This window comes from Chiloscyllium plagiosum, chromosome 9, assembly GCF_004010195.1.
Source record: "Chiloscyllium plagiosum isolate BGI_BamShark_2017 chromosome 9, ASM401019v2, whole genome shotgun sequence".
Taxonomy (NCBI): Eukaryota; Metazoa; Chordata; class Chondrichthyes; order Orectolobiformes; family Hemiscylliidae; genus Chiloscyllium; species Chiloscyllium plagiosum.
The window spans coordinates 44,657,574-44,685,277 of NC_057718.1; the positions used below are offsets into that span (position 1 = coordinate 44,657,574).

At 40.8% G+C, this 27,704-nt stretch overlaps 1 protein-coding gene across 2 annotated transcripts in view; it reads right to left on the reverse strand.

The window, feature by feature from the left end:
• The window catches only part of LOC122552824 (potassium channel subfamily K member 2-like), a 179,866-nt gene that overhangs the window by 12,534 nt on the left and 139,628 nt on the right, over positions 1–27,704 (reverse strand). For both annotated transcript variants that reach the window (XM_043695809.1, XM_043695808.1), the window contains 2 exons: positions 10,206–10,392; positions 1,233–1,375 (listed from right to left, as the gene is read on the reverse strand). In XM_043695809.1, the coding sequence (XP_043551744.1) occupies positions 1,233–1,375; positions 10,206–10,392 (330 nt within the window). The remainder of the gene's footprint in view (positions 1–1,232; positions 1,376–10,205; positions 10,393–27,704) is intronic.

Below are 27,704 nucleotides of genomic sequence, written 5' to 3' on the forward strand. Positions count from 1 at the left end.
TACCAAAGCCTGCCCACCATCTACAAAACATAAGTCAGGAATGTGATGAAATATTCTCTAAACTTGGCTGAGTGAAACTCAAACAATATTCAATAAGCTCGATTCGATCCAGGATAAAGCAGTCCACTTGATTCACAACATATCCATCTAATTTAAGTGTTCATTCTCCCAAACCAATATACTATGATTGTAGAATATATTATCTATGAGATGCACTGCTGCAACTCACAAGGTTTCTTCAGCAGTACATAATGTGCAGCATCCACTATACAGGACAATAGAAGCAGATGAATGGAAACACTACCATTTGTAAGTTCCTTCCATGCTGCACATGATTCTGACTTGGAACTAAATTCCTTCACTATCAAAGAGTCAAAATACTGGAACGCCCTCCCTTTCATCACTTTCAGTGATACACCACATTGAATGCAGCAGTTGAAGAAGTTGGCTTACCACCACTTTCTTAAGGCAATCACAGATTTGTAATAAATATTTGCTTTGCCAATGACATGCAGATCACAAGAATGAAAAGCAAGGCCTTCTATCAAACAACTCTGCATCAGGGATTATTCTCCAGATGAGCTTCATTCAATTATAAAGACTTCTCCCTGCCTGCCCCCTATGTTACCTTCTCCCTCAAGCATGCATCAAACCTCAGCTTAAATGTTTTAATCAATGCATGTAGCCGCAAATGCCATATTCTCACCAGCCTCAGGGCAAACTGAAGTATTTTTAATTTTTTCATAACGTTTACTTTCTTTGTCATGACCTGGATTCACCTAGAGACTTTGACTTTTTAATGTATATCCAAGTATTTTCTAAGCTTGTTATCAGAGAACCAGTTTTATAGAAGGAACTTGCATTCATAAAACATATGACAACCAATGAAGTTTTTTTTTGTAGTGCAGACAATATAAATCAACCACATAAAGCCAGGCCACTGACTTCATGGATCATGTCAGTCTGTAAACTAAAAAGTACCACATGTAATGTGTGTTTAGAAGCTTTACAAATATGGGCTCAGACTTATAAAAAAAAGCTCAGTATAATGGATAACACAATGGACAAATATGCATAAAGTATTTGAAGTTGTTTTTAAATCAAGATGCAAAGAAAACAATTAGTAAAAAAAAAGCAAATTCCAGGGATCATCAACATACCAGGCTCCAAAGAACTGATATAAAAAATAAGTTGCATTAAAGAGGTAATATAAACAGTTAAGAGCAACATACCTCTTCTTTTGTTTTCCTTGAGATGACACGAAGCCAATCTCCAATCATACTCAAAACTGCAGCAAAGTAAGCAAGTCCCACTAATATCCAGAACCATACAGCAGGTTTGTACCAGTCTAAATATTCTTTATCAGGACTCTCTCCTAAACATCATTAAGAAAATAGTAAGTCAGTCAATTTCAGATGAACTATAGCCTGTGGTTTTTGTTTTGAAGGTGATAGTACAGATGTTCACACATTTTTTAAGTTCAAAGCTATACACGTTAGCTTGAAGCAGTAGCCATAGCATCTAGTTCCTAAAGGATCTCTCATTAAGGTTAACGCAACAAAAATGCAACTGGCACTTCATGTGCTGTTAAACTTAGAGTAGTGACCTGTGGTGACTTGAAAAGGCTTACAAAACTGAGCTGTTAGAACCCTGACCAAAATGAGATTGGCAAGTGTAAACTCAGTGCCTTAGGTGCATTGTTCGCATAATATTAGAATTAAATTAATAGTCTGTTTTGGAAAGATCATAAAGATTACAAAACTACAGATGTTTCTGACCTTATTCTGAGTTTTGCTGTGAAATAATTGACTTTGAGTTTGAAACAAAAAGAGCCATTCGAACTTTAATCGGAAGGTTTGAAGAAAATAGGATGCAGTTTTATATCTTATTTTTAATATAGGAAATGATCTAAAGCGCATTGAATAGCCTAAGGCAAATAAAGGTACAACTGGTGAGCAGTGCCAGATGAGTTAAGGAAAGTGACTGTGCAGCCTTTAAAAAGACCAAAATAGCTCATGACTCTATCATGTCTCTGAAGAGAACAGGGTGCACAAAGGAACACAAAATCAAACAATACAGGAAGGCAAACTCGGATATTGTCGAGATAAGTTAGGACAAGATCTTGGAGAGGTCTGAAGATGGCAAAGGATTAGATGGATGAGCTTCCTTAAAGTACAAAAATAAGTTCAGTTTATTTTCACACTATCTTGTAAAATAATTTCTAATAAAAATATCCTTCATCTCTAGGAAGTAATTCTCGCATATTTCACACTGCCAATCACCCCAGAATTGAACAGAATTAACAACAGAGCAATGAAAAATCCCAAAAATATAGTTCAACTATACATGTGCCTTGTCATCCAAATAGCCTGTATCAATGTCAGAATATTAAATGTTCACAGAAAAACAGATCTTTTGGCTGATCTATATTCTGTTGTTTAATGACAATTTAAATTCATGGACTTTATTGCTTATCTTACTGAATTATTCCTATCTATTTGATATGTTATACAAAGTCACTCCGCTACTATTTCAGCTCTTAAAAACAGACCAAACTTCTCACTTTTCATTTCCAAAGTAACTTCCCCAACCCTGGAAACTTTCTGGTGAATCTAAACTAAATCTTTTTATATACTACAAAGGGGTGTCTAAAACTTACACAGCGCCCCACCTGCTGAATCAACTTCTTGGACAGGTTGAACATTACCCCATTGGTTTTGTATCTTTGACTGCTACTTGCTAACATAAACAAGAACCTGGCGCATCTTTCTCTATTCATACAATCTTGTTTAATGGCTCTGTACCTTCACAACAAAATGCTCTGTACATTGACCCAGTTTAAAATTTTGTGATTTGAAGTATACCATATTTCCTTGCTCTGTTGTAACTTCTAAAATTTATCACTTGAGAGTTCACTACACTGAAATGTACCTTCCCTTTGTCCATCTGTCCTGCTAGCACATCTTTATTCTTTTACTGTCTTTTGCAATGTCAACATAATTCACTGTGCTTCCAATTTGGTATTATTAACAAATGTTGTTCCCTCAAATACAAGTAAATACACTTGTGCACATTGTCACAAAGATATCATATGTATGAATATCTTGGAAGACTGGGCTGGGGGAGTCCATAGGTTTAAGGTGAGAGGGGAAAGATTTAAAAGGGACCTAAGGGGCAGAGAGTGGTGTGTGTATAGAATGAACTGCCAGAGGAAGTGTATGTAGCTGATACCATTACGACACTTAAAAGACAGCTGGGTGGGTGTATGAATAGCAAGGGTTTAGAAGGATAAGGGCCAGTTGTATAAGACTCTGGTGCGGCCGCATCTGGAGTATTGTGTACAGTTTTGGTCGCCATACTAGATGTTAGGGGTAGGTTCTTTACTCAGCGAGTCGTGAGTTCATGGAATGCCCTGCCAGTAGCAGTGGTGGACTCTCCCTCATTATGGGCATTTAAGCAGGCATTGGATAGGCATATGGAGGATAATGGGCTAGTGAAGGTTAGGTAGGCTTGGATCGGTGCAACATCGAGGGCTGAAGGGCCTGTACTGCGCTGTATTCTTCTATGTTCTATGTAAAAGCTGGCAAATGGGACTAGATTAATTTAAGATAGCTCATCGTTATGGATGAGTTGGACCAAAGGGTCTATTTCTGTGCTGTACATCTCTATGATCTAAGGCTTAGGTTTTGAAGGACTGAGGAAAAATGGATTTACATAGAAACATAGAAAATAGCTGCAGGGATCGGCCAGTTGGCCCTTCAAACCATTCAATATGATCATGAAATTTCAGCATCCCATTCCCGTTCTCTCTCTATACCCCTTGATCCCTCTAGCTGCAAGGGTCATGTCCAGTTCCCTCTTGAATATATCTAACAAATTGGCCCCAACAGCTTTGTGGTAGGGAATTCCACTGGTTTACAACTCTGAGTGAAGGAATTCTTCCTCATCAGTCCTGAATGGTTTATTGCTTATTCTTAGACTGCGAGTCCTTGTTCTGGACCTCCCCAACATCCGGAACATTCTTCCCACATCTAACCTGTCCAGTCCCATTATTTGTTTCATCACTTCAAGTTTTGTATAAATAAGTTGAGCTGGTTCTTTAAAATAGGTTGTTAAGAACTGATTAAAAGCAAAATAATGCAAATGCAGGAAATCTGGAGCAAACACAGAAAGTGCTTAAGCAATTCTTCAGCTGGCAGCATCTGTGGAAAGGGAATCACTATTAATGTTTCAACAGATGCTACTGAGTTTCTCCAGCATTCACTATGTTTGCTGCTGAGACCTCTTCTTTTAAATAAAAACAAGGCTTCCTTTGGAGTCACATCACTGGTACAGATGCCTGGTTGAGTTGTTAGAACAGTGACTGAAGGATTGATTCTGTTTATCAGCTGAAGGACAAAAAGTCTGTAATAAAAAGCTGCCCAGCTGATCTCTCCCATTTCTGAAAATAAAACCCTCTTGTTGAGTTCAGGGTAAAGGGTGGCGCTGGAAAAGGACAGCGGGTCAGGCAGTGAGATCTGCAGTCCTCACTTTCTCCGAGTTCAGAGTAAAACTTGTTCTCCCGAAGAAGTGATTGGAGGAACTAATATTTCCTGAGCAAGATGTGGCTGAAAGGTTCCAAAGATAATCATACATGATTAGTGCCTCAACTACGTGTGACAGAACATTCGAGTAACAGGCTTCATAACATTCTGTGCTTTACCTTTTCGTCCTCAAGAAAAAAAAATCAGCCAAAGGTTTTCTTTTCAGAAAGCCGATCTGTGCAGAGAAAATTATTTTATTTTTGTATTTCTGTTTTCCTTAATTGTTTAAATGCATGTGTGTTTTGGGAATATTTAGAAGGATAGGAATTCATACTTCTATATTAGTGACTGTGTCTGTTAACCACTTATTGTATCTTCATTGAATGAGTATTGTTTTGATAATAAGTCAATAACTGTGTTTATTAAGAAATTTCGTTGATAGATCTTTTAGTTTAATTTAGATTTTTAAAATTTAAAACCAATAAGGTACTTAATTAGTCATTTTGTTAACTGGGGTAAGTATTTTTTATTTTATTTGTGAGCTATAGAGTAGTTGGACTAGAGGAAAAGTGTACTCTTCCAGCCTCAGGCACAAAAATATATTGACCAAGATTTGTCCCAGCACAGGTACCACATCTTTTCAGTGAGAGAAACTTTCATGTGTCCTTACTCTTTGTTCCTTTCTTTCATTTATAAAGTTACATTTCCTTATTATGATATTGAAACACTGCAGCCAAAAAGCTATAGTTTCGAAAATGTGGTGAAATGGAACTTCCGTCCATTAGTATCCCCTTGGTGTGGTTTGGTAAAGAACACATTCTTGGTCCCCAAACAGCTGGGAGGTGGCCAGGAACCTGCTGAGGTGGGCAGTTTCTTGCCTGCAAACATGTCCCTCCTGATCTACCAAAGAAAAGAGATGTGGCCGACAGACATTTTACCAGGCTACCCAGAGGCCTTTCTCAGCCTGAAGAAAATTATTAGGAAGTTTCTTCAGCTCTTAAAAGAGCTGTACAGCTCATAAATAAAGTCCTCAATACTTTGATTGATCACTTTAGTCACGGCTACTTCAACAGAGCATTTTAATTTTCTACTCAATTTGCACTCTGACCTCTCTGTGCTCAGCTTCTTTGAGTTCAACAATTTCAGATGTTAACCACTGCCTGCATTTGTTTCCTATTTGTTTTACATGTTTTTGAGTTTATTTTTACTTTTGAATTGCAGCTGTTCGTGATTCTATCATTTACAATCCCTCTGGACACATCTATTGTTACTTTCCCAACACCACTCTCTTTTGCCTTGTACCATCAACTCTTTACTCATTTCATCTCTTCTGCCTTTTCTTATTTGGCCCCATTCCCTTTTGCTGCCTTTGTACACCCTTAAAATCTGTTTTATCTTTAACTTATCACTTGTAGTTCGCATGAAAGGTTATCAGCCTGAAATGTTAACTCTGTTTTTCTCTTCGCAGATGCTATGATACTGGCTGACTTTCTCCAGCATTTTCTGTTCAACAGAACTCAAGTCAACATTCAGTAGAATTCCTTTCAAGGTTTACAAGGAAGTAATGGGCAGAAATCCAGACAATGCCCAATAACTTATCTAGAAAGGCAGCTTGATATAATGGATATGTAGGTAGGACCCTTTTTCTCCACAGCCCCAATCTGGAAATTATAATACTTTTTGAAGTAGGATGGAATCCAAGCCAAACTAGACTATTATTTAAGTATTTACTTAATATTTGTGCTGCTTTTTTTACTCTTTACTACATTTTTATGTTCTTTAACTTTTAGAAGTTTAATTTTAAAATACTTTAGCCAATTTAACATTACATTTTATACATTTCCGGACATACATTGCCAGCAACAGAGAATTACCATGAAATGTACAATTAATGTCTTAGATTTCCTCATTGACATTCTTTATGTCTCTCGTGACATATACTGAAATAGATCTTTTCGGTCTTTCAATTTTATAATTCGCTGGAAGATAGTTCTTTGATTTCAGGTGGCTTATGTATGTGTATGTGTTTCCCTTACAACAATTTACAATTAATTTAATGTCATGCTTCCTCTCTTTTAAAAACAATTGTTAAAATTGTTGTTAAAATTGAGCTATTTCAATAACACAGTACAGGAGGTATTTCTTGCAGGGTTTGCATTTGAATAAGCAGAGATTAAAAGCAAGCAACTTCAAATCAACACAAGTAAACTATTTTATCAACTTTAATGTGTTCTAGTGATAATTGGTGATAGGCTCCAATGGCATAGGTAGGAAGAGAGATGGGGATTTAAGACAGAAATTCAGGGAGCTAGAGTGGAAGCTTTGGGCAAGGATAAACAGAGTTGTTATCTCTGGCCTGTTTCCATGCCATGTGCTAGCAAGGTGAGGAATAGAGAGAGAGAGAGAGAGAGAGAGAGGGGAGTTGAACATGTGACTACAGGGATGGTGCAGGAGGGAGGGTTTTGGATTCCTGGATAATTGGGGTTCTGTGTGGGGTAGATGGGACCTCTACAGACAGGATGGTCTTCACCTGAACCAGAGGGGTACCAATATCCTGAGGTGGGGAGGGATTGCTAATACTCTCAGGGTGGCTTCAAACTAATTCAGCAGGGGAAAGGGAACCCAAACTGTAGTTCAAGTATACAGGAGGTTGAGAGCAATGAGATCCAAAATAGAGTTTCAAGATCACATGAGGGCACTGGCAAGCAAGAAATTACTTTGAAGTGTGTCTATTTCAACGCCAGGAGGATCCAGAATAAGGTGGGTGAACTTGCAGCATGGGTTGGTACCTGGGATTTCAATGTTGTGGCCATTTTGGAGACATGGGTAGAGCAGTGAGAGGAATGGTTGTTGCAAGTTGTGGGATTTAGATGTTGCAGTAAGAACAGAGAAGATAGTAAAAGAGTGGGGGTGGAGGGGGCATTGTTAGTCAAGGACAGTATTTTGGTTGCAGAAAGGACATCTGAGGACTTGTCTACTGAGGTAGTATGGGCTTAGGTCAGAAACAGGAAAAGGAAGTCACCCTGTTAGGAGTTTCTATAGGCCTCCGAATAGTTCCAGAGATGTAGAGGAAAGGATAGCAAGGATGATTCTGATAGGAGTGATAGCAACAGGGTAGTTGTTATGGGGGACTTTAACTTTCCAAATATTGACTGGGAATACTGAAGTTCAAGTACTTTAGATGGGTCAGTTTTTGTCCAATGTGTGCAAGAGGGTTTCCTGACACCGTATTTAGACAGCCCAACAAGGGATGAGGCCACGTTAGATTTGGTACTGGGTAATGAACCAGATTTGTTAGATTTGGAGGTAGGTGAGCACTTTGGTGATAGTGACCACAATTCGGCTATGTTTACTACAGCGCTGGAAAGGGATCGGTATATACCATAGGGCAAGCGTTATAGCTGGGACAAAGGCAATTATGATGCAATTAGTCAATATTTAGGATGCATAGGATGGGGAAGGAAACTTCAGGGGATGGGCACAATTGAAATGTGGAGCTTATTCAAGGAACAGCTACTGTGTGTCCTTGCTAAGTATGTACCTGTCAGGCAGGGTGGAAGTTGTCGAGTGAGGGAGCCGTGGTTCACTAAGGAAGTTGAATCTCTTGTCAAAAGGAAACTTCAGGGGATGGGCACAATTGAAATGTGGAGCTTATTCAAGGAACAGCTACTGTGTGTCCTTGCTAAGTATGTACCTGTCAGGCAGGGTGTCGAGTGAGGGAGCCGTGGTTCACTAAGGAAGTTGAATCTCTTGTCAAAAGGAAGAAGAAGGCTTATGTTAGGATGAGATGTGCAGGTTCAGTTAGTGCACTTGAGAGTTACAGTTAGCCAGGAAAGACCTAAAGAGAGAGCTAAGAAGAGCCAGGAGGGGACATTAGAAGTCATTGGCAGATAGAATCAAGGAAAACCCTAAGGTTTTCTATAGGTATATTATGAATAAAAGATTGACTCTGGCAAGATTAGGGCCAATCAAGGACAGTAGCAGGATGTTGTGTGTGGAGTAAGAGGAGATGGGGAAGTGCTAAATGAATATTTTTCATCAGTATTCACACTAGAAAAAGATGAGGTTGGCAAGGAGAACACTGAGATACAGGCTGCCAAACTAGACGGGACAGAATTTCACAGCAGGAGGTGTTAGCAATTCTGTAAAGTGTAAACATAGATAAGTCCCCTGGGCGGGATGGAATTTATCCTAGGATTCTCTGGGAAGTCAGGGAGGAGATTGTCAAGCCTTTGGCTTTGATCTTTATGTCATCATTGTCTGCAGGAATTGTGGCAGAAGACTGGAGGATAGCAAATTCTGTTCCCTTGTTCAAGGAGAGTCGAGACAATGCTGGTCATTTTTGACCAATGAACCTTGGTCAAATTGTGGGAGAAGTGTTGGAAAAGGTTATAAGAGATGGGATTTATAATCATCTAGAAAGGAATAAGTTGATTAGGAATAGTCAGCATGGTTTTGTGAAAGGTAGATCATGCCTCACCAATCTTATTGAGTTCTTTGAGAAGGTGACCAAACAGGTGGATGAGGGTAAAGCAATTGATGTGGTGTATATGGATTTCAGTAAGGCATTTGAGAAGGTTCCCCATGGTAGGCTATTGCACAAAATATGGAAGTATGAGATTGAGGTGATTTAGCAGTTTAGATCAGAAATTGGCTAGCTGAAAGAAGACAGAGGGTGGTGGTTGATGGGAAATGATCATCCTGGAGTTCAGTTACTAGTGGTGTAATGCAATGATCTGTTTTGGATCCACTGCTGTTTGTCATTTTTATAAATGGCCTGGATGAGGACTTAGAGGATAGGTTAGTAAATTTGCGGATGACACTAAGATCGGTAGAGTTGTGGACAGTGAAGAAGGATGTTGTAGGTTACATTTGGACATGGATAAGTTACAGAGCTGGGCTGAGAAGTGGCAAATGGTGTTTAATACTGAAAAGTGTAAGGTGATTCACTTTGGAAGGAGCAACAGGATGGCCGTGTACAGGGCTAATGGTAACATTCTTGGAAGTGTGGATGAATGAAGGGATCTTGGTGTCCACGTCCATTGGTCCCTGAAAGTTGCCACCTGTTTTTGTTGGAGAGAAGAAGGTTGAGAGGTGACTTAATTGAGATTTATAAGATAATCAGAGGGTATTTTCCTCGATGGTGGCTATCACGAGGGGACATAGCTTTAAATTGAGGGGTAATAGATATAGGACAGATGTCAGAGGTAGTTTCTTTACTCAGCGAGTAGTAGGGGCATGGAATGCATTGCCTGCAACAGTAGTAGACTCGACAACTTTAAGGGCATTAAATGGTCATTGGATAGTCATATGGATGAAAATGGAATAGTGCGGGTTAGATGGGCTTCACATTGGTTTCACAGTTTGGTGCAATATCGAGGGTACTGCGCTATAATGTTCTATGTTCTATAATAATTCATATCAAATAAAATTTGCTTACAATAAAATGACACTTTTCCAATCCTTAGAGGTGCTTCACAGACCAGTGAAATGTTTGAAAAATGTTTGGATAAGATATTTTCAAGTCATACATCGCAGTAGTCACTTTGTGCACAACAATGAGATAAACAACAGCTTAAGGAGTAAAAAGGTGTTTGTAACCAACAGCCCATCTGAAACCTCCCAAATACAGATCTGGCAAAGTTTAATTAATATACAATAACAGATATAGGCAAAGCTTACCTGCGACAAAATCCCCAAATCCAATCGTTGTCAAGGTGATCACAACAAAGTAGATAGACTCCAAAGCTGTCCAGCCTTCAATATGTTTAAAAATGATTGCGGGGATAGCCACAAACAACAGACATCCAAACAATATGAATATTAAAGTGGAGATGACACGAATTTTGGTTTGACTGATTTTCCATTCCTGCAAAAGAGGGGAAATCATTTCTAAAACTTGCAATTATCTTCTACCTCCTGAGCTTTTATCTCAAAATGTTATATCTCAGGTTTGTTGACCAACAAATTATTGCAAAATTGATCTGGTGTTCATGCTACTGAAGTACCAAGCCCAGACAGTTGTGCTACTAGGGTTTCAGATAAAAGGCCTTAGTCACCCAAGATTTTTGGGATCACATTTTTTTGCAATCAGTCAGAGACTTTGCCTGAACTGACTCGTGTTCAAGAAGGACATGGTAACTGAACTATTAATGATACCTCCAGCATAGCATTATGAAACCTGTGAGCTCTTTCTCTCACCTGGTGTTCCATTTCCCATGTCCAGAATTGTGGAAGTGTAATTCAATAGCAAATGTCTGAGAATCATCACAGCTCCCCTCTAAGATCAAGCAGGAGTTTTTCTGGAACATGTGCTAGTTTTGCTATGGCTAAGCAATAGTCATGATTGTTCAGCTAACTATTCATGCAAATCATGCTGGCTGAATACTGAAATCACTTTAATGATATACTTTGGCAGAATGGCAAAGGGCACAGTGAGTTATGAATACCCCCTGCTCTTAAACACACGGTAATCAATTTCCAGCCCCATAAATCCAGTAACTGTATTATCAATGCTACTTTATTAAATTACCAAGGAGAGCAAGAGAGAGAGAGGCAGAGGGAGATAGGAACTGTAATGAAAATTCCACCATGGTATTGACTAGACATTGAAAAATACAAGATGCACAGAGCAGTTCTAAGTTCACAATGGCAAAGTTGGAAATCTTACTCATGCAATTTCACTATATAGCTCAGTTGAACTCTCCATTAGGATCTGATCATTGGCAAATTGTCTTGGTTTTGGGTCTAACATATTCTAAAACATAATCACCAACTTTCACAGATATCTTAATCATTTAAGGCATCAATGTGTGAAGTAATACAAAGGTTAAAAAACTCCCTCAATATGTCACTGATGTGGCATTCGAGAATTTGAGCGATCACACAAGTGCAATCCTTCAACCTGGAGAACACAGAAAGAAAGGTGACCCAAACAATGTCTATTTTACCAAGGAGAGATCAGCTGAATATAACACTAAATGGCATAAAAGTTAACAAAATAATATCACAAATAGCTGTAAATGTATATGTTATAATTGTGACTATAGAGAAATGGTTGCAGAGTGATCAAGGCTAAGAAATGAATATCCAAGGTAAATCAATAATTAGGAAAGACAAGTCCAAAGGAAAAAGATGGGTGGCATTGCTAGTGAAGGATAAAATCAGTACAATACTAAGAGAGGATAGGGGTTTATAAGATTTTGATGTCGAATCAGTCTGGGTGGTGGGATCAACAAGGGATGCATGTTGTCTATAGTCTGCCAAACAGTAGTAAGGGTGGGCAAGGCATTAAACAAGAAAAACGTGTGCTCCAATAATTGTGGCTAACTTTAATCTAACTTTATAGCCTGGGGAAGTGACATTAGCAATGATACTGTGATGGATAAATTCCTGGAGTGTGTTCAAGATTTATTTCAGATCAGTATATTGAGGATCCAACTGGAGAACAGGTCAGAAACATAGAAAATATGCCCATTCCTGTCCCTCAAGTCTGCTCCACCATTCAATATGATCAGAGCTGATCATCTTACTCAGTACCCCGTTCCTGCTTTCTCCCCATATCCCTTCAGCCCTAATAATGATATCTAACTCCCTCTTAAGAACATCTAATGTTTTGTCCTCAACTGCTTTCAATGGCAGAGAATTCCACAGGCTCACCGCCCTTTGGATGAAGAAATTTCTCCTCATCTCAGTCCAAAAAATGCATATTCTTTATCCATAGTCTGTAACCCCTGGTTACCAATTCCCCAGTCATCTGGAACATTGTCCCTGCATTTACTCTGTCTAGTCCTGTTAGAATTGTATAGGTTTCTTTGTGAATCCCCCCTCATTCTTCTGCATCCCAATGAATACCATCCTAGCTACTTGAGTTTCTCTTCATATATTAGCTCTATCATCCCAGGAAACAGTCTGGTCAAACTTAGTTGCACTCTCTCCATTGCTAAAACAACCTTCCTCAAATACTTCAGGTATGGTCTCACCAAAGCCCTGTACAATTGTGGCAAGACATCCCTGCTCCTGTACTCAAATCCTCTCACTCTGGGTTATCCATGATCTGGCATTGTGCAATGAGAATATGTTAATTAATCATCTTGTTCGAGGTCCTTCATGGAAGATTGACCATAACATGATAGAATTCTTCTTTGTGATGGAAAGTGAAGTAGCCCAACCCAAAACCAGGATTTAGTAAAGTCATATTTAAAGAGGTTCATATGGAACATTGTAACACATGGTATTGGGGGTAATACACTGGCATGAATTGAGAATTGATTAGCAGACGACAAAAAGAATGGAAATAAATGGGTCTTTTTTATAATAGAATGTAGTGACAAATGACAGAGATTGGTGGTTGTATTCTAGCTATTCACAACGTACGTCACCAATCTGCATGAAAGAATCACAGTAGTATTTACAAGTTTGCTGACAACACAAAATTAGGTAGAATTGTGATTGATGTTAAGAATATAAAGTGACTTCAAGGTGATTTAAACAAGCCTAGTGGGCAAATACAAGGTACAGTATAATGTAAATAAATTATTTGCAATTTAGTTGCTGGTGTAATTGAAAGTATTTGTGAAGTATCGTATACTTAGTTAAAGTTTCAGTACTCTCTGGAGTGGGGAGGCGGGGGGCGGGGAGGTGGTGTGGGGACATGGTTTGGAGGTCTGGCTGAATCTACAGAACTTATTGTGCAATTTAATGCAGTGTACTAACATAACCTACTTCTGGTAGAGTTTCCTGTGGGAATTAAATACGGCTGGGAGAATGACCAGAGGCAACGTGGGGTGGGAAAAGCTGCAGGAAGAGGAAGACTAGGAGAGTGGGATGACCACTCAGCAACAGATTGTAATGACAGAAGGTCTTCAGAGAACAAGTCTCTCAGTACAAGTTCAGCAATAATCAATGCAAGTTGCCCTCAGTTTACAAAATAATGTCATGGTTGAAGTTTATTAACTGCTGCAGCCACATCAACAACATCAAAGCAGGATAAGAACCACATCATCTGTGTTTGCTCTTTGACAGTCTTTTTGTGACTTTGTCTCTTTTCAGGCTGCCCCAGAAACAAGCAGCTTCTTGCAGTTTGAAGTGCATTGCTGTATAAAGCAGACCACTGAGGCCTTCTTTACAAAGAGAAACACTCTCACCTCATTCCCTCTTGCCAGCTGAGTCAAATAGATGCAGCAACTTCAGGATTTTGCGTGGAGTATACACTTTGTCATGGTACAGGGACCCATGGGCTGCCTATATATGTCCATTATCTGATCTCCTTGAACACAAAGGGGTTCCACTCCCTCAATGTATAGTAAACATGTGGCCACTGTCAGTGCATCAATATAGAAGAAATTGTTCTTCCTGTGTACCACACCTATTGATATTTTTGGAGATATTTCAGGACAAAATAGTATGGTTGTTTCAGTGGTGTTTATTCCTGTCCAGGAGCAGTGGGAGATGGAGCGGTGGTGGCATTGGAGACCAGGAGGTTGCCAGGAAGGTAATGACTTAGTATAAATACTTACCTTTGAAGCCCGAGGCCTTTTTCCTGTCTGGGGAGTCAGAGCGGAGGTGATGTAGGAGACCAGGGGCTGCCAGGAAGGTAAGACCATAAGACCATAAGACCTAGAAGTGGAAGTAAGGCCATTCGGTCCCTCGAGTCCACTCCACCATTTAATCATGGCTGATGGGCATTTCAATGCCACTTACCCGCATTCTCCCCATATCCCTCAATTCCTTGCAAGATTAAGAATTTACCAATCACTGCCTTGAAGACATTTAACGTTCCGGCCTCCACTGCGTTCCATGGCAATGAATTCCACAGACTCACCACTCTGGGCTGAAGATAAGTCTCCTCATTTCCATTCTAAATTGACCCCCTCTAATTCTAAGGCTGTGCCCACGAGGTCCTAATATCCCCCTCCTGATGGAAACAACTTCCCAGCATCTGCCCTTTCTAAACCATGCATTATCTTGTAAGTTTCTATTAGAAACTTAATCTTCTAAACTCTAATGAATATCATTCCAGGGTGCTCAGCCATTCATTGTATGTTAGGCCTATCATTCCAGGATTATCTGTGTGAATCTCCACTGGACACACTCCAGTGCCAATATGTCCTTCCTGAGGTGTGGGGCCCAAAACTGGACACAATATTCTAAATGGGGCCTAACCAGAGCTTTATAAAGTCTCAGTAGCACATCGCTGCTTTTATATTCCAACCCTCTTGAGATAACTGACAATGTTGCATTTGCTTTCTTAACCACGGGCTCAACGTGCAAATTCACCTTTAAAGAATCCCGGACTAGCATTCTCAGATCCCTTTGTACTTTGGCTTTATGAATTTTCTCACCATTTAGAAAATAGTCCATGCCTGTGTTCTTTTTTCCAAAATGAAAGACCTCTCATTTGCTCACTTTGAATTTCATCAGCCATTTCTTGGACCACTCTCCTAAATTGTCTAAATCTTTCTGCAGCCTCCCCAGCTCCTCAGAGTCTGTCCGCCTAACTTCGTATCAACGGCAAACTTCACCAGAATGCCCTCAGTCCCTTCATCCAGATCATTAATATGTAAAGTGAACAGCTGCGGTCCCAACACTAAACCCTGTGGGACACCACTTGTCATCTGCTGCAATCCCGAAAAAGAACCTTTTATCCCAACTCTCTGCCTTCTGTCAGACAGCCAATCCTCAATCCATACCTGTAGCTCACCTCGAACACCATGGGCCCTCACCTTACTCAGCAGCCTCCCATGAGGCACCTTATCAAAGGCCTTTTGGAAGTCTAGATAGATAACACCCACTGGGTTTCTCTGGTCTAACCTACTTGTTACACGTCAAAGAATTCTAACAGGGTTGTCAGGCACGACTTCCCCTTACTAAATCCATTCTGATTTGTTCGAACCCTGCACTTCCAAGAATTTAGAAATCTCATCCTTAATGATGGATTCTAGAATTTTACCTACAGCCGAGGTTAGGCTAATCAGCCTATAATTTTCCATCTTTTGTCTTGACCCTTTCTTGAACAAAGGGGTTACAACAGTGATTTTCTAATCATCTGGGACTTTCCCTGACTCCAGTGACATTTGAAAGATCAAAGCCAAAGCCTCCACCATTTCTTCAGCCACCTCCCTCAGAACTCTAGGATGTAGCGCATCGGGGCCAGGCGATTTATCACTTTTTTAGACCTTTTTGCTTTTCTAGCACTTTCTCTTTTATAATGGCTACCATACTGACCTATGCCCCTTGACTCTCCTTAATTGTTGGGGTATTTCTCATGTCTTCCACTGTGAAGACTGATACAAAGTCTTTATTAAGTTCCCCAGCTATTTCCTTATCTCCCATCACGAGCCTTCCTGCATCAATTTGGAGCAGCCCAATTTCTACTTTTGCCTCTCGGTTGTTTTTTAACTATTGAAAGAAACATTTACTATAATTTCTAATATTACTGGCTAGCTTACCTTCATATTTGATCCACTCCTTCCTTATTTCTCTCTTTATTATCATCTGTTTGTTTTTGTAGTCTTCCCAATCTTATAATTTCCCAGTGCTCTTGGCCACTTTATAGGCTCTCTCTTTTTCTTTGATACATTTCCTGAGTTCCTTTGTCAGCCATGGCTGTCCAATCCTCCCCAGATAATCTATTTTTTTCTTTGGGATGAACCTCTGTACTATGTCATCAATTATACCTAGAAACTCCTGCCATTGTTGCTCTACTGTCTTCCCCACGAGGGTCTGCTTCCAGTCGATTTTTGTCAGTTCCTTCTCATGCCTGTAAATACCTTTATTTAATTGTAACACCATTACATCTGATTTTGCCTTCTCTCTTTCAAACTGCAGACTGAACTCTACCATAATATGATCGCTGCCTCCTAAGTGTTCCCTTACTTTAAAATCTTTTATAAAGTCTAGCTCATTACATAGCACTAGGTCCAGAATAGCCTGCTCTCTTGTGGGATCCATCACAAGCTGTTCCAAAAAGCCATCCTGTAAATATTCCATGATTTCCCTTTCTTTGAATCCATCGGCAACATTATTCACCCAGACTATCTGCAAATTGCAGTCCCCCATGATTACCGTGGCCTTGCCTTTCTGACATGCCCTATCTATTTCCTAGTACATCTTGTGCCCCTGGTCCTGACCACTGCTGGAAGTGGTCCCAGCATTTTTTTTTGCCTTTGTGGTTCCTCAACTCCATCCACACAGACTCCACATCATCTGACCCTATTCGTTCAGTGCCATAGATTTAATTTCATTCTTAACTAACAAGGCAACCCCGCCCCCTCTGCCCACCTCCCTGTCTTTTCAATAAGTTGCAAATCCTTGGACGTTTAATTGCCAGTCATGAATCCCTGCAACCACGTCTCTGTGATGCCTACCACATCATAATCATTCACGATGATTTGTGCTGTTAACTCATCTACTTTGTTGTGAAAACTAGAGCATTCAGGTAAAGCACCTTAATGTTAATTTTCTTATCCTCATGATTTCCATCATCTCTAAGTTATCCTTTCCTTTTGCTTCATTCCTAGTCTGCCTCGAACTTAAACCCTGCACACATGCTAACCTGCTGCTTATCTTTCTACTTGACTCCATACTCCCTTTCCCTTCCCCCCGACTCACAAGTTTAAAGTCCTAGTCACCAGCCTGGTTCCAGATTGGTTCAGGTGGAGACCATCCTATCGGTATAGATCTCTCCGGTTCCAAATCTGTTGCCAATGTCCCATGAAATGGAATCCCTCTTTCCCACACCAATCTCTTATCCACATGTTTTCTTTGCTATTTTTCTTATCGCTATGCCAATTAGCATGTGGCTCAGGCAGTAATCCAGAGATTATGACCCTTGAGGACCTGTTCTTCAATTTCCTTCCTAGTCCTTGATACTCCCCAAACAGGTCCTCCTTCCTAGCTTTGCCTACACTGTTAGTGCCAACATGGAGCACAACAAGTGGATCTTCCCCCTCCTGCTCCAATATCCTTTCAAGTCGGTCAGAGATGTCATGGACCCTGGTACCGCGCAGGCAATACATCATGCGGGACCCCCAATCCAGCTCACAAAGGATACTATCTGTCCCCCGAATTATAGAATCCCCTATAACAACTACTTGTCTTTTTGCTCCCCCCTCTTGAATGGCCTTCTGCACCATGGTACCGTGGTCAGCTGGCTCATCCTGTCCACAGCCCTTTTCCTCATCCACACTGGGAAAAATAATCTCATACCTGTTGGACAAGGTCGAGGGGTGAGGCTCCTCCACTGCTGAACTCAGAATCCCCAGTCACCCCTGTTGTCCCTGATCACTAACTGAATTTGAATTATTTAATCTACTGGGTGTGACTGCCTCCTGAAACAAAGCATCCAGGTAACTCTCCCCCTTCCGGATGTGCCGCAGTGTTTGAAGCTCAGATTCCAGATCATCAATTCTGATCCAGAGTTCTTCCAGCAACCAACTCTTGTTGCAGATGTGCACACTGATGTACTCAATGGGATCAGCCAGTTCCCACATCATACAGCTTTAGCACATCTCCGACCAGCCATCTCTACTTATTTAGTTCATTTATACAAATTTATGATTAAAGTTTGTGAGAAGATTTGTAGTTCGGGTGCTCGTTGTTGTGGTTCTGTTCGCCGACCTGGGAATTTGTGTTGCAGACGTTTCGTCCCCTAGAGGCATGGCACTCATCCACAGATTCAATCAATAAGCACATCGACCTGAACCCAATATACCGACCACTGCAACGGACAGCTGGAACTGACAGCCAGAGCGGCAGATTCAAACCACTACAAATGCCGGAGGAAAGATCACAGAAGTGCTTCACAGGAGGCTCCCAAGCACTGAGGATGTCACCTAGACAGGGGACGAAACGTCTGCAACACAAATTCCCAGCTCGGCGAACAGAACTACAAATTTATGAGTTAAATAATTTCTAGTATTTCTCTGTCGTCTTATTCAATTAACCAACTAATAGTAAACTTTTAATCAATCACACGATACACAAGATATATCAATTGAAACGCCTTACCTTAGCAACACATGAGAGTCCTTTTTTTGGGTTGGAGGAGGACGGCTGGGAGACACTATATGTGTAGTCCCTAGATTCAGCCGCTGCCAAAATATATACCGGAAACTCCCGAGGTAAGTTTTTATATTTAAAAATTACATCCCATCAGGCCACTGTGGCGGATATGGAAGGCCCCAAGGGATACTTCCATATCCGCCACAAATTCACCTGCACCTCCACACACATCATTTATTGCATCCGCAGCACCCAATGTGGCCTCCTCTATATTGGGGAGATAGGCCGCCTACTTGCGGAACGTTTCAGAGAACACCTCTGGGACACCCGGACCAACCAACCCAACCACCCCGTGGCTCAACACTTTAACTCCCCCTCCCACTCCACCAAGGACATGTAGGTCCTTGGACTCCTCCATCGCCAGACCATAGCAACACGACGGTTGGAGGAAGAGCGCCTCATCTTCCGCCTAGGAACCCTCCAACCACAAGGGACCTCCTTCCACCTATCGCATTTCCAACGCCCCTCCCCCAAGTCACTCCTCCCTACCTTTTATCCTAACCTGCTGGACACACATTCCTCATTCCTAAAGAAGGGCTTATTCTTCTGTTCCTTGGATGCTGCCTGACCTGCTGTGCTTTTCCAGCAACACATTTTCAGATTTGATACGCTTGCCCTCATTGGATGGGGTACTAAGTATGAGCTGGCAGGTCATGTTAAAATTGTACAAGACTTTGGTTTGGCCGCATTTAGAATACTGTGTCCGGTTCTGGTCGCCAAGTTACCAAAAGGATGTGGACGCATTGGAGAGGGTGCAGAGAAGGTTTACGAGGATGTTGCTTGGGATGGAAGGTTCTAGCTATGAAGAGAGGTTGAGTAGGTTCGGATTGTTTTCATTAGAAAAAAGGAGATTGAGGGGGGGACCTGATTGAGGTCTACAAAATTATGAAGGGTATAGACAGGGTGGATAGAGATAAGCTTTTTCCCAGGGTGAGGGATTCAATAATGAGAGGTCACACTTTCAAGGTGAGAGGTGAAACATTTAAGGGGGATACACGTGGCAAGTACTTCACACAGAGGGTGGTAGGTACCTGGAAGGCATTGCCAGCAGAGGTAGGCACATGAGATTCATTTAAGGTGCATCTGGACAGATACATGTGTAGGTGAGGAGCAGAGGGATTCAGATCCTTAGGAATTGGGCGATAGGTTGACAGTGGATTTGGATTGGCACAGGCTTGAAGGGCCGAAAGGCCTGTTCCTGGCTTGTACATTTTCTTTGTTCTTTGTTTAATTATTCAGACATACAATTTCAAAATCATTAATGTGTCAGAAAAGACAATGTTACATCAGATGTTTTATCAAGAGCATGTGTGAAGAAAATTTCTGTTTTATTGTTAAAGAAAATCTGCAGCCTATATTTCAATGAGTGACCACCACAGTCAACAAGAAAAATATGTTCTCCCAAGCCAGGGTTTCATTCTGAGATTTGACTTGCCCAATGATACCATCAGCTGGGTCTTTCATAACAGCATTTGTGAAATTCATTTGTTTAACAAAAAATTGTCTATCTCAGATTTAAAATTAACAACTGATCCAGCATCCACTGCTGTTTATAGAAGAGAGTTCCAAACAGTTACCACTCTTTCTACATTGAAGTGTTTCCTAATATCTCTCCTGAACCTTCTGGCCCCAATTCTCAGGCTATATCCACTAGTTCTAAAATCCCTAACCAGTGGAAACAGTTTCTCTTCATGTACTCTGTCTTTTCCTGATAATATCTTGAAGACTTCAATCAGATTATTCTTTAACCTTCTAACCATTTCCAATAAATGACCATTCAACCTTTGGTCCTTGACATGCAATAGCCTAGCGGGTTTCAATGATGAGTTACTGAACTGGACCAGCTATACAGTTATTGATCAGCTATATAGATATTATGACCTCACAGGCTGGAAATTCTACAGCAAGTAATTCACCTTCTGACTCCCCAAACCCTACCACCATCTACAAAGCACAAGTTGGGTTTGGGATGGAGTACTCACCATTTGCCTGGATAAGTACAGCACCAATAACATTCAAAAAGCTCAACACTGTCTCAGATAAACCAATCCATTTGATTGTCCCTCCATTTAACACCTTCAATAGTCATTCCCTCCATCACTGAGACAAAATGGTGGGCATATGTTTCAGCTAAAGACCACTTTACTCACGCACAATCTCTAGGAATACAAAAGTAGCAGATACATGAGAACACCACCACCTGCAAGTTCCCCTCCAAGCCATACTATTCTGCCCTTCTTTCACGATTGCTGGGTCAAAATCCTGAACACTCAGTCCTTCACAATAGTGTGCCTGTACCAATACCACATGGACTGTAGCAGTTTCAGAAAGCAGCATACTATCGCCTTCACAAGTGCAATTACAGATGGGTATAGGCAACCAATGATGCCCACATCGCATGAATGAATAAAAGAAAACACTGACATTTTTAACAACAGGAAGTTTTTCTTCTAAAATCCATAAAGTTCAATTTTAAATTCCTTGTCATTTGAAAGCCCTCTTTGACAGTTACTGAGAATTCCAATAACATTTCAAAGTTCTATGCACAAACGAGTCTACTTTAAATAACTCCTAAGGTCACTTGGCCTCTCCAAAGCATTTATTACCTCTTCCAACTGCATCGGACATCTCCTAAACGTGTCCCAATATTACATCCAAAAGAGTACCCAAATTCTCCAATGAAATCTGCTAAATTCAGACTATATTCTGCAAAATCGAATGTACGCAGCTTATCTTTTGGACATCCCAATAGCAAACATCAGACCGAACAAGGGTGCTGCAGTTTAATACTGCAATACATTTGTGGGTCATGGACATCCAAAGAGAGATTCAGCTCAGTACCCTGTTGTAAAAATGGTAGATGCCAGGCTCAAGGATGGGATCACCAGCTTTGAGCCTCTAGCATAGTTTTTGTTGCAAAACAAAATCAGGCCTGAGGTGCTGTTGTAGCAGCCTGAGCTCTGCTGGAAGCTGTTTGTGCTGCAAGGATAGTTTTCCATAAGTGTGTTCATACAGGTTCCACATTGGAGAGGATGCGCTCAATGGTGTCTGGAAAATTTTCTGTCAAGTTTGAAGTGAACTCCTTCATCGTCCTTTGTATTGTGCAAAAGCTTTTTGGCTGACATTCCAATGCATTAAGCATCTTGTTATGTGTGCTCATCAGCCTTCTTCTGAAACTTGATGAATCAAAATCTTCACCTTGCTCCTTTCCAGCAAAATTAATGTGCGATTTCACCTGCTGGCAAGCTGGCACCTCTGATAGCTTTTCCCATACCCCAGCATCTGCACACTTGTGCCCAGTGTCTCACCATGTGCAGGTCCCTCCTCTATCCTATATAACACATAGAGTGTGAATCTCTGAACTGGTAATGTGGAGTATTAGATCTTGTGATAATGCCATTTCGTGGTGACTGTCTTCTTCCTCCTCCTCCTTTGATTAAGCAAGTGCCAGTTCTCAAGTATCTGAAATGCAAAAAGACAAGGATTGGGTAACAATGGGAGGACGATGAAGACCACACTACCAGCAGTATGGGACTCAAAAGGGAGATTATGGGAAAAGAGAGAAATGGGAAGAAATTAGGAGATGATGTAGGCAAATTTCCTCATCTTCAACCCCTCCAGTGCCACCTGCGACCATGTCCTCAGCAATGCCCCACTCTGAGCTTAAAAGAGGCTTAAAAGATGCAGGTGTGTTTGTCCACCTCCAAGTTTCTGTTGCTATAACCTGTCATACACTAGTTTCTCTTACATTTTTCAGTGTCAGTAAGTGACTTGTAAACTTTAGTTTGAGTGATATAGTTATTGAAAAGTAGCTGACAGTATGTTTGAGCTCTACGTTGTAGGTGTAAGGCTTGCAACTATGAGAGAGTGAGGTCAACATGTGTTGACTGTTGATAAATAAGTGACAAAGTTGTGGTGAATTGAGCAATGGATGCGTTTAATAGAATCCCTAAAGTGTGGAAACAGGCCATTCAGTCCATCGAGTCCACACTGATCCTCCAAAAAGCATCCCATCCAGATGCAACCCCCTCTACCCTATCCTTGTAACCCTGCATTTCCATGCTGATCCACCTACCCTGCACATCTTTGGATTGTGGGAGGAAACTGGACCACCTGTAGGAAACCCATACTGACACGGGGAAAATGTTCAAACTCCACACAGATTACTGTCTGAGGCTGGAATCGAACCCAGATCCCTGATGCTGTGAAGCAGCAGTACTATCCACTGAGCAACCATGCCATCAATTCATTGGGAACATCATTGGTTATACAATTTTAATGAACTCAGTCACCTGGTTTCTTATCTTTATACTCCTCCCTGCACTGCATCAAAGTTCCTGAAACAACACACCAGATAACATTCCATTCTCCCTGTCAATGATAGGATGAAGTCTGGGCCAGCCAACATTGTGGCATACATGCCCATCAGCATTCTCTGTATATTGCCCAATCAAGATCTATATCTGAGCCCTTTGCTGCAGAACTCATCTACAAAGCCTGGAGAAATAACAAATGAATCATCCTTTTATCTTGGCGTGCCTACTCATGCCCAATGACACACTATGTGCTTATTCTAACTTTATGCTGGCCTATAAGGTGTATATGCAGTTAATGGCATCAAATGTCAGATCCATTAATAAAGACTCCCTATCTGTTCTGGTGCTCTCTGTATGCTCTCCTTCAGCTGTTGTCAGTTGGCAGTTGACAGTTCTTGGGTGGCTGAAAGCAAGAAATCAAAAGAGGACAGTTGGTGTGAGATAAAGGGGATGGGTAGGAAGCAAGAGTTCTGCAGTCAGACTATCAGTAGCTTTATGAACTCACTAAGCAACTGATTTGATGTCTGCCGAGGAGTATTCAAAAGGGGCAGAAGTCAGGAACATACTATGATCCTCAATGTTGTCAGAGATGCTGGGTGCTACAGACTCTGTTGCAGTTGGAACCACACTGCTGAGGGCTACCTCCTTGATGAGACTGTAGAGATACAGGCATCCCTGTCCCCTCAGGCTCTACTCTGCTCACTTCAGTGCTACCTTCGTCTGAATGAGAGAAGATAAAACATGAGTGATTACATTGTGTTATGTTTGAGCAATGTGGCCTGGTCAGATTGCTGGAGGAGTATGATTGCAGTGAGAGGTGATGTGTGACTTGCAGGAGGACATTGGAGAGTTGAAGAGGCGAATCTGAATATTAGACATGTGAGTGCTAGAGTATGTCGATGAGTCACTGATCACAGTGTGATGCATTGAACTGAAGGTGGTGGGTAGGGAATGTCATATAAAGATGCATTCACTGACCTCGCCAATCCATTTGGATGGTCCTTCAACTTCTTGTGTGACTGCTTTCAAGTTCAGACACTGGGAAGTAGTCCCCTTAGCCACCTGCTCTCGCTCCCTTCTGAAGGTGTTGATGGAAATTAATTGGTTTCCTAAGTTACCATGTGACCCCCTCCTCCTGCCCATTTTCATCACTAATGTCACAGCATTGACCGATCAGCTTGAAAATCTATTATTCAGTAATGCTTATCTTTAAAGGGGGAAGACCATGTATAATCAATACAATACTATCACAGAGGAACCAAGACCACCAAGAGGAAACTAGCAGTACAAAACCTGCTCAGTGGATACTACAATCAAATGTTCATGCTTAAACAACACATTGAAATAGATTTTAGCTCTCCTCCATTGTTAATAAAGTCATAACCAAACATTGAAAATTATTAATATCACAAGACAATTCACTACTCCTTTTAGAAATTCATAGAATTTAGACATTTTCCCTCAACCAATACAGAATCCAAATCCATAGTCATCAGAAAACCACCACAAAATATACAATTAAGATCATTTGAAAAGACTGGGCCCAGGCCTCATTATTCAACTGACAAGCATTCGTTGCCAGAATTGCATCAATGCTGGGCCAGACATAAAAGAAAGAAATTAGTTTTATTTCTATCACATTTTTCATAATCCAAAATCCTGTGAAAAATAGTTGAAATGCAGTCATTGTTGTAATGAAGGGAAACACAAAGGCCAATTTGCAGTTAGCTAGATTACACAAAAACAATGATATAAATGACAAGGTTAGAATTTGTTTTAAACATGGTCTTTTTTGAAACAATATTGACAAGAACATATGAGACCTTGCCCTGCTCATCTTCAAACAGCACCACAGGATTTCGTTAATGTTCAATGTTTTAACATGAAACAACACTGCTTCCTGAATGCTACATTGAAGTATCAAGCAACATTAGGGCCTAGATTTTTGCAGAGTCATGGAGGCCTTAAATAAGATGGTGCCATGACATTGTATCTGAAGCTCCTTTTCCATCTTCAACACATCCCAGTTTCACAGAGAGAAGAATGAGATGGAACCTACTGAGACATGGATGAAACTCAAACCCATCAGGGCTGAAATAATTCTGCAGAGGCTAGTAACCCACCACCAAGTCACCCTTTATTTAAACATGCATAGTAGTTGACACTGGTCTGGCTTCCTCAGAGCCAACTCTCAGAGTGAACAGAACCTCTGACACTCCTGTTTATTTTTTAAAGTTTTATTAAACAATTACAAAACAGTTTACAAAAAACAGTTAACATTTACAGCTGTATACAACAGCAATTTTACAAGGGAGAGGAGCAACAAAGCCAGGCGCCAAACCCTACCGTTCAACCAGTTTACAGAGAGATGAGGACAAACTCAAATCCCCACATTCCTGTTTTTTTTTCTCTTTTACCCCACACTACCGCCTAACTGCGGTCGTGCTTATTTTTTCCCCAGCACCCATGTTGTGTGTGTGCAGGTGTGAGACACAGTGAGAGACACAAGGTGTACGAATCTTTATTCAGTGTCACTCCTGTGTATATGTGACAGCCAGGGCTCCTTGATTGGACTAGATTAACAGCCAATCAGGGGACTCATATATTCTATGAGGTCCACCTGGCTGACCTTGTTACAATCACTACAAGCCATTTGAAACACAGTGCTGAGTTCAAGGAGATTTTGAGTTTGCTGCAACCAAGGGTTTATGTCACAATATGTGACTTACATTTTTTTTAAGAGTAAATATAAATACTCGTAAAAGGATACAGTCTGTGGAAGTCAAGTCGTCAAGCTATTTAAATGGCAAGCATGTACATTCACAAAGTCTATCTATTGGTTGAAAAATATCTGTGTTGGCAGCTTCAAGAGATCACAAACTTAAGTATTGTCACTTTAGCATTATTAATGCTTTGACAACTTGTGATTATCACAGTGGAGGGAATGTAAGTTCATAGTTTAACTGACAACTCTAAAATAATATTAAATAATTAACTTTCTTTGATTTGGGGTTAATATAGATGTCTTTTTTAAAGGATTAAGTACTTAAGAGATTAGTCCTTTTTATCGATAAGCATTGTCTTTATATCGTGAAATCTGTAGTAGACCATTTAAACTTTATTTTGTTTCATCTTAGCATGATTTCTGAGACTTGCCTTGTGGATTGAGTTGGTAAAGCTTGTAAAGCCAAAGGGTGTGGGTGGGTATGTTAGCATAAGTTGTCACAAATTTGACTAAATGGTTATAAAAGGATGTGATTTTGGAATAGATTCCCTACAAGTCCACACCGACCCTCCGAAAAACAATCTACCCAGACCCATTCCCCTACATTTACCACTTCACCTAACACTACGTGCAATTTAGCATGGCCAATTCACCTAACCTGCACATTTTTTTGGACTGTGGGAGGAAACCAGAGCACCCGGAGGAAACGGAGAGAATGTGCAAACTCCACACAGACAGTTGCCTGAGGCAGGAATTGAACCCGGGTCTCTGGCGCGGTGAGGCAGCAGTGTTAACCACTGTGCCACTGTGCCGTTCACTGTGCCACCGTGCTGCCCACATGTGGATGGGAGAAGGCTTGAAGATGCCATGAGCTGGAATGGATGGAGCCTGAGAATAGTCACCATTGATCCATGCCCATATCCTGACACCAGAATGCAGTCCAGCACCTCCACTCCCACAACACATGGCTGTCCCTGAATGAAGAATCATTTATTCATTGCACTTTTTTTGTTAAGTTGTATGTGGAATGTCAGAAAATTTCCCAATTTTCTGACATTCCACAAATGCCTCAGAAGCTAAAATCCACAGCAAGATGTTCAAGTCTCCGAGGTGAAGTTACATCATAACCCTCTGACTAATTGAGTACTACAACTGAGCTAATGTTGGCATACAGTCCGGAGTGTGTTTTCCTAATTATTTCTTGAGATGAGGGGGTCATTGGCAGAGCCAGGTTTTAGTACTCATCTCTAACTGAAGTGAATCTCTTGCTAGACAATTGTGGATGGAAATGAAATGTCAACCATGGCTGTGCATTTGGTGTCACACGTAGGCCAGACCAGAATTGCAGATTTTATTAATAGAGTTTAAATTCGAACCAGAACATGGTGGGATATAAACACTTGTCCCAAAAACATCAACTTTGGGTTTGAGGATTTTTAACACCGATACATTACCATCACATGTCCTTCTTTCATAAAACCATTAGACTCCATGAAAGGATTAATAGTTTATGAAAAACAGAGAGAAGAAGGCTATGTATGATTGTCTTCAGGAAGTTTACATTTAATGGTATGTCTGCGTAACAAGAAAATAAAAATAGCAGCATCAAGCCTCGGGTGACTGTCTGTGTGGAGTTTGCACATTTTCCCTGTGTCTGCGTGGGATTCCTCTGTGTGCTCTGGTTTCCTCTCACAATCCAAAGATGTGCAGGTCAGGTGAATTGGTCATGCTAAATTGCTCGTAGTGTTCAGGGATGTGTAGGTTATGTGCATTAGTCAGGGATAAATATAGAGTACCAGGCTAGGGGAATGGATCTGGGTGGGTTACTCTTCGGAGGGTCGGGTGTGGACTTGTTGGGCAAAGGGCCTATTTCCACACTGTAGGGATTCTATGGATTCTAGGGATTCAAACAAGAGAGGAAATCATTATTGAGGCAATAATGAGAATCTTTTAAATAAGAAGGAGTGACCCTTTCAGGGTAGGAGGAGAAAAACCAGCAAGCCATACTGAAATACTTTTTTGGAACAACTTTGTTTGGAAACTTCAGCCATATATATATATATATATATATATATA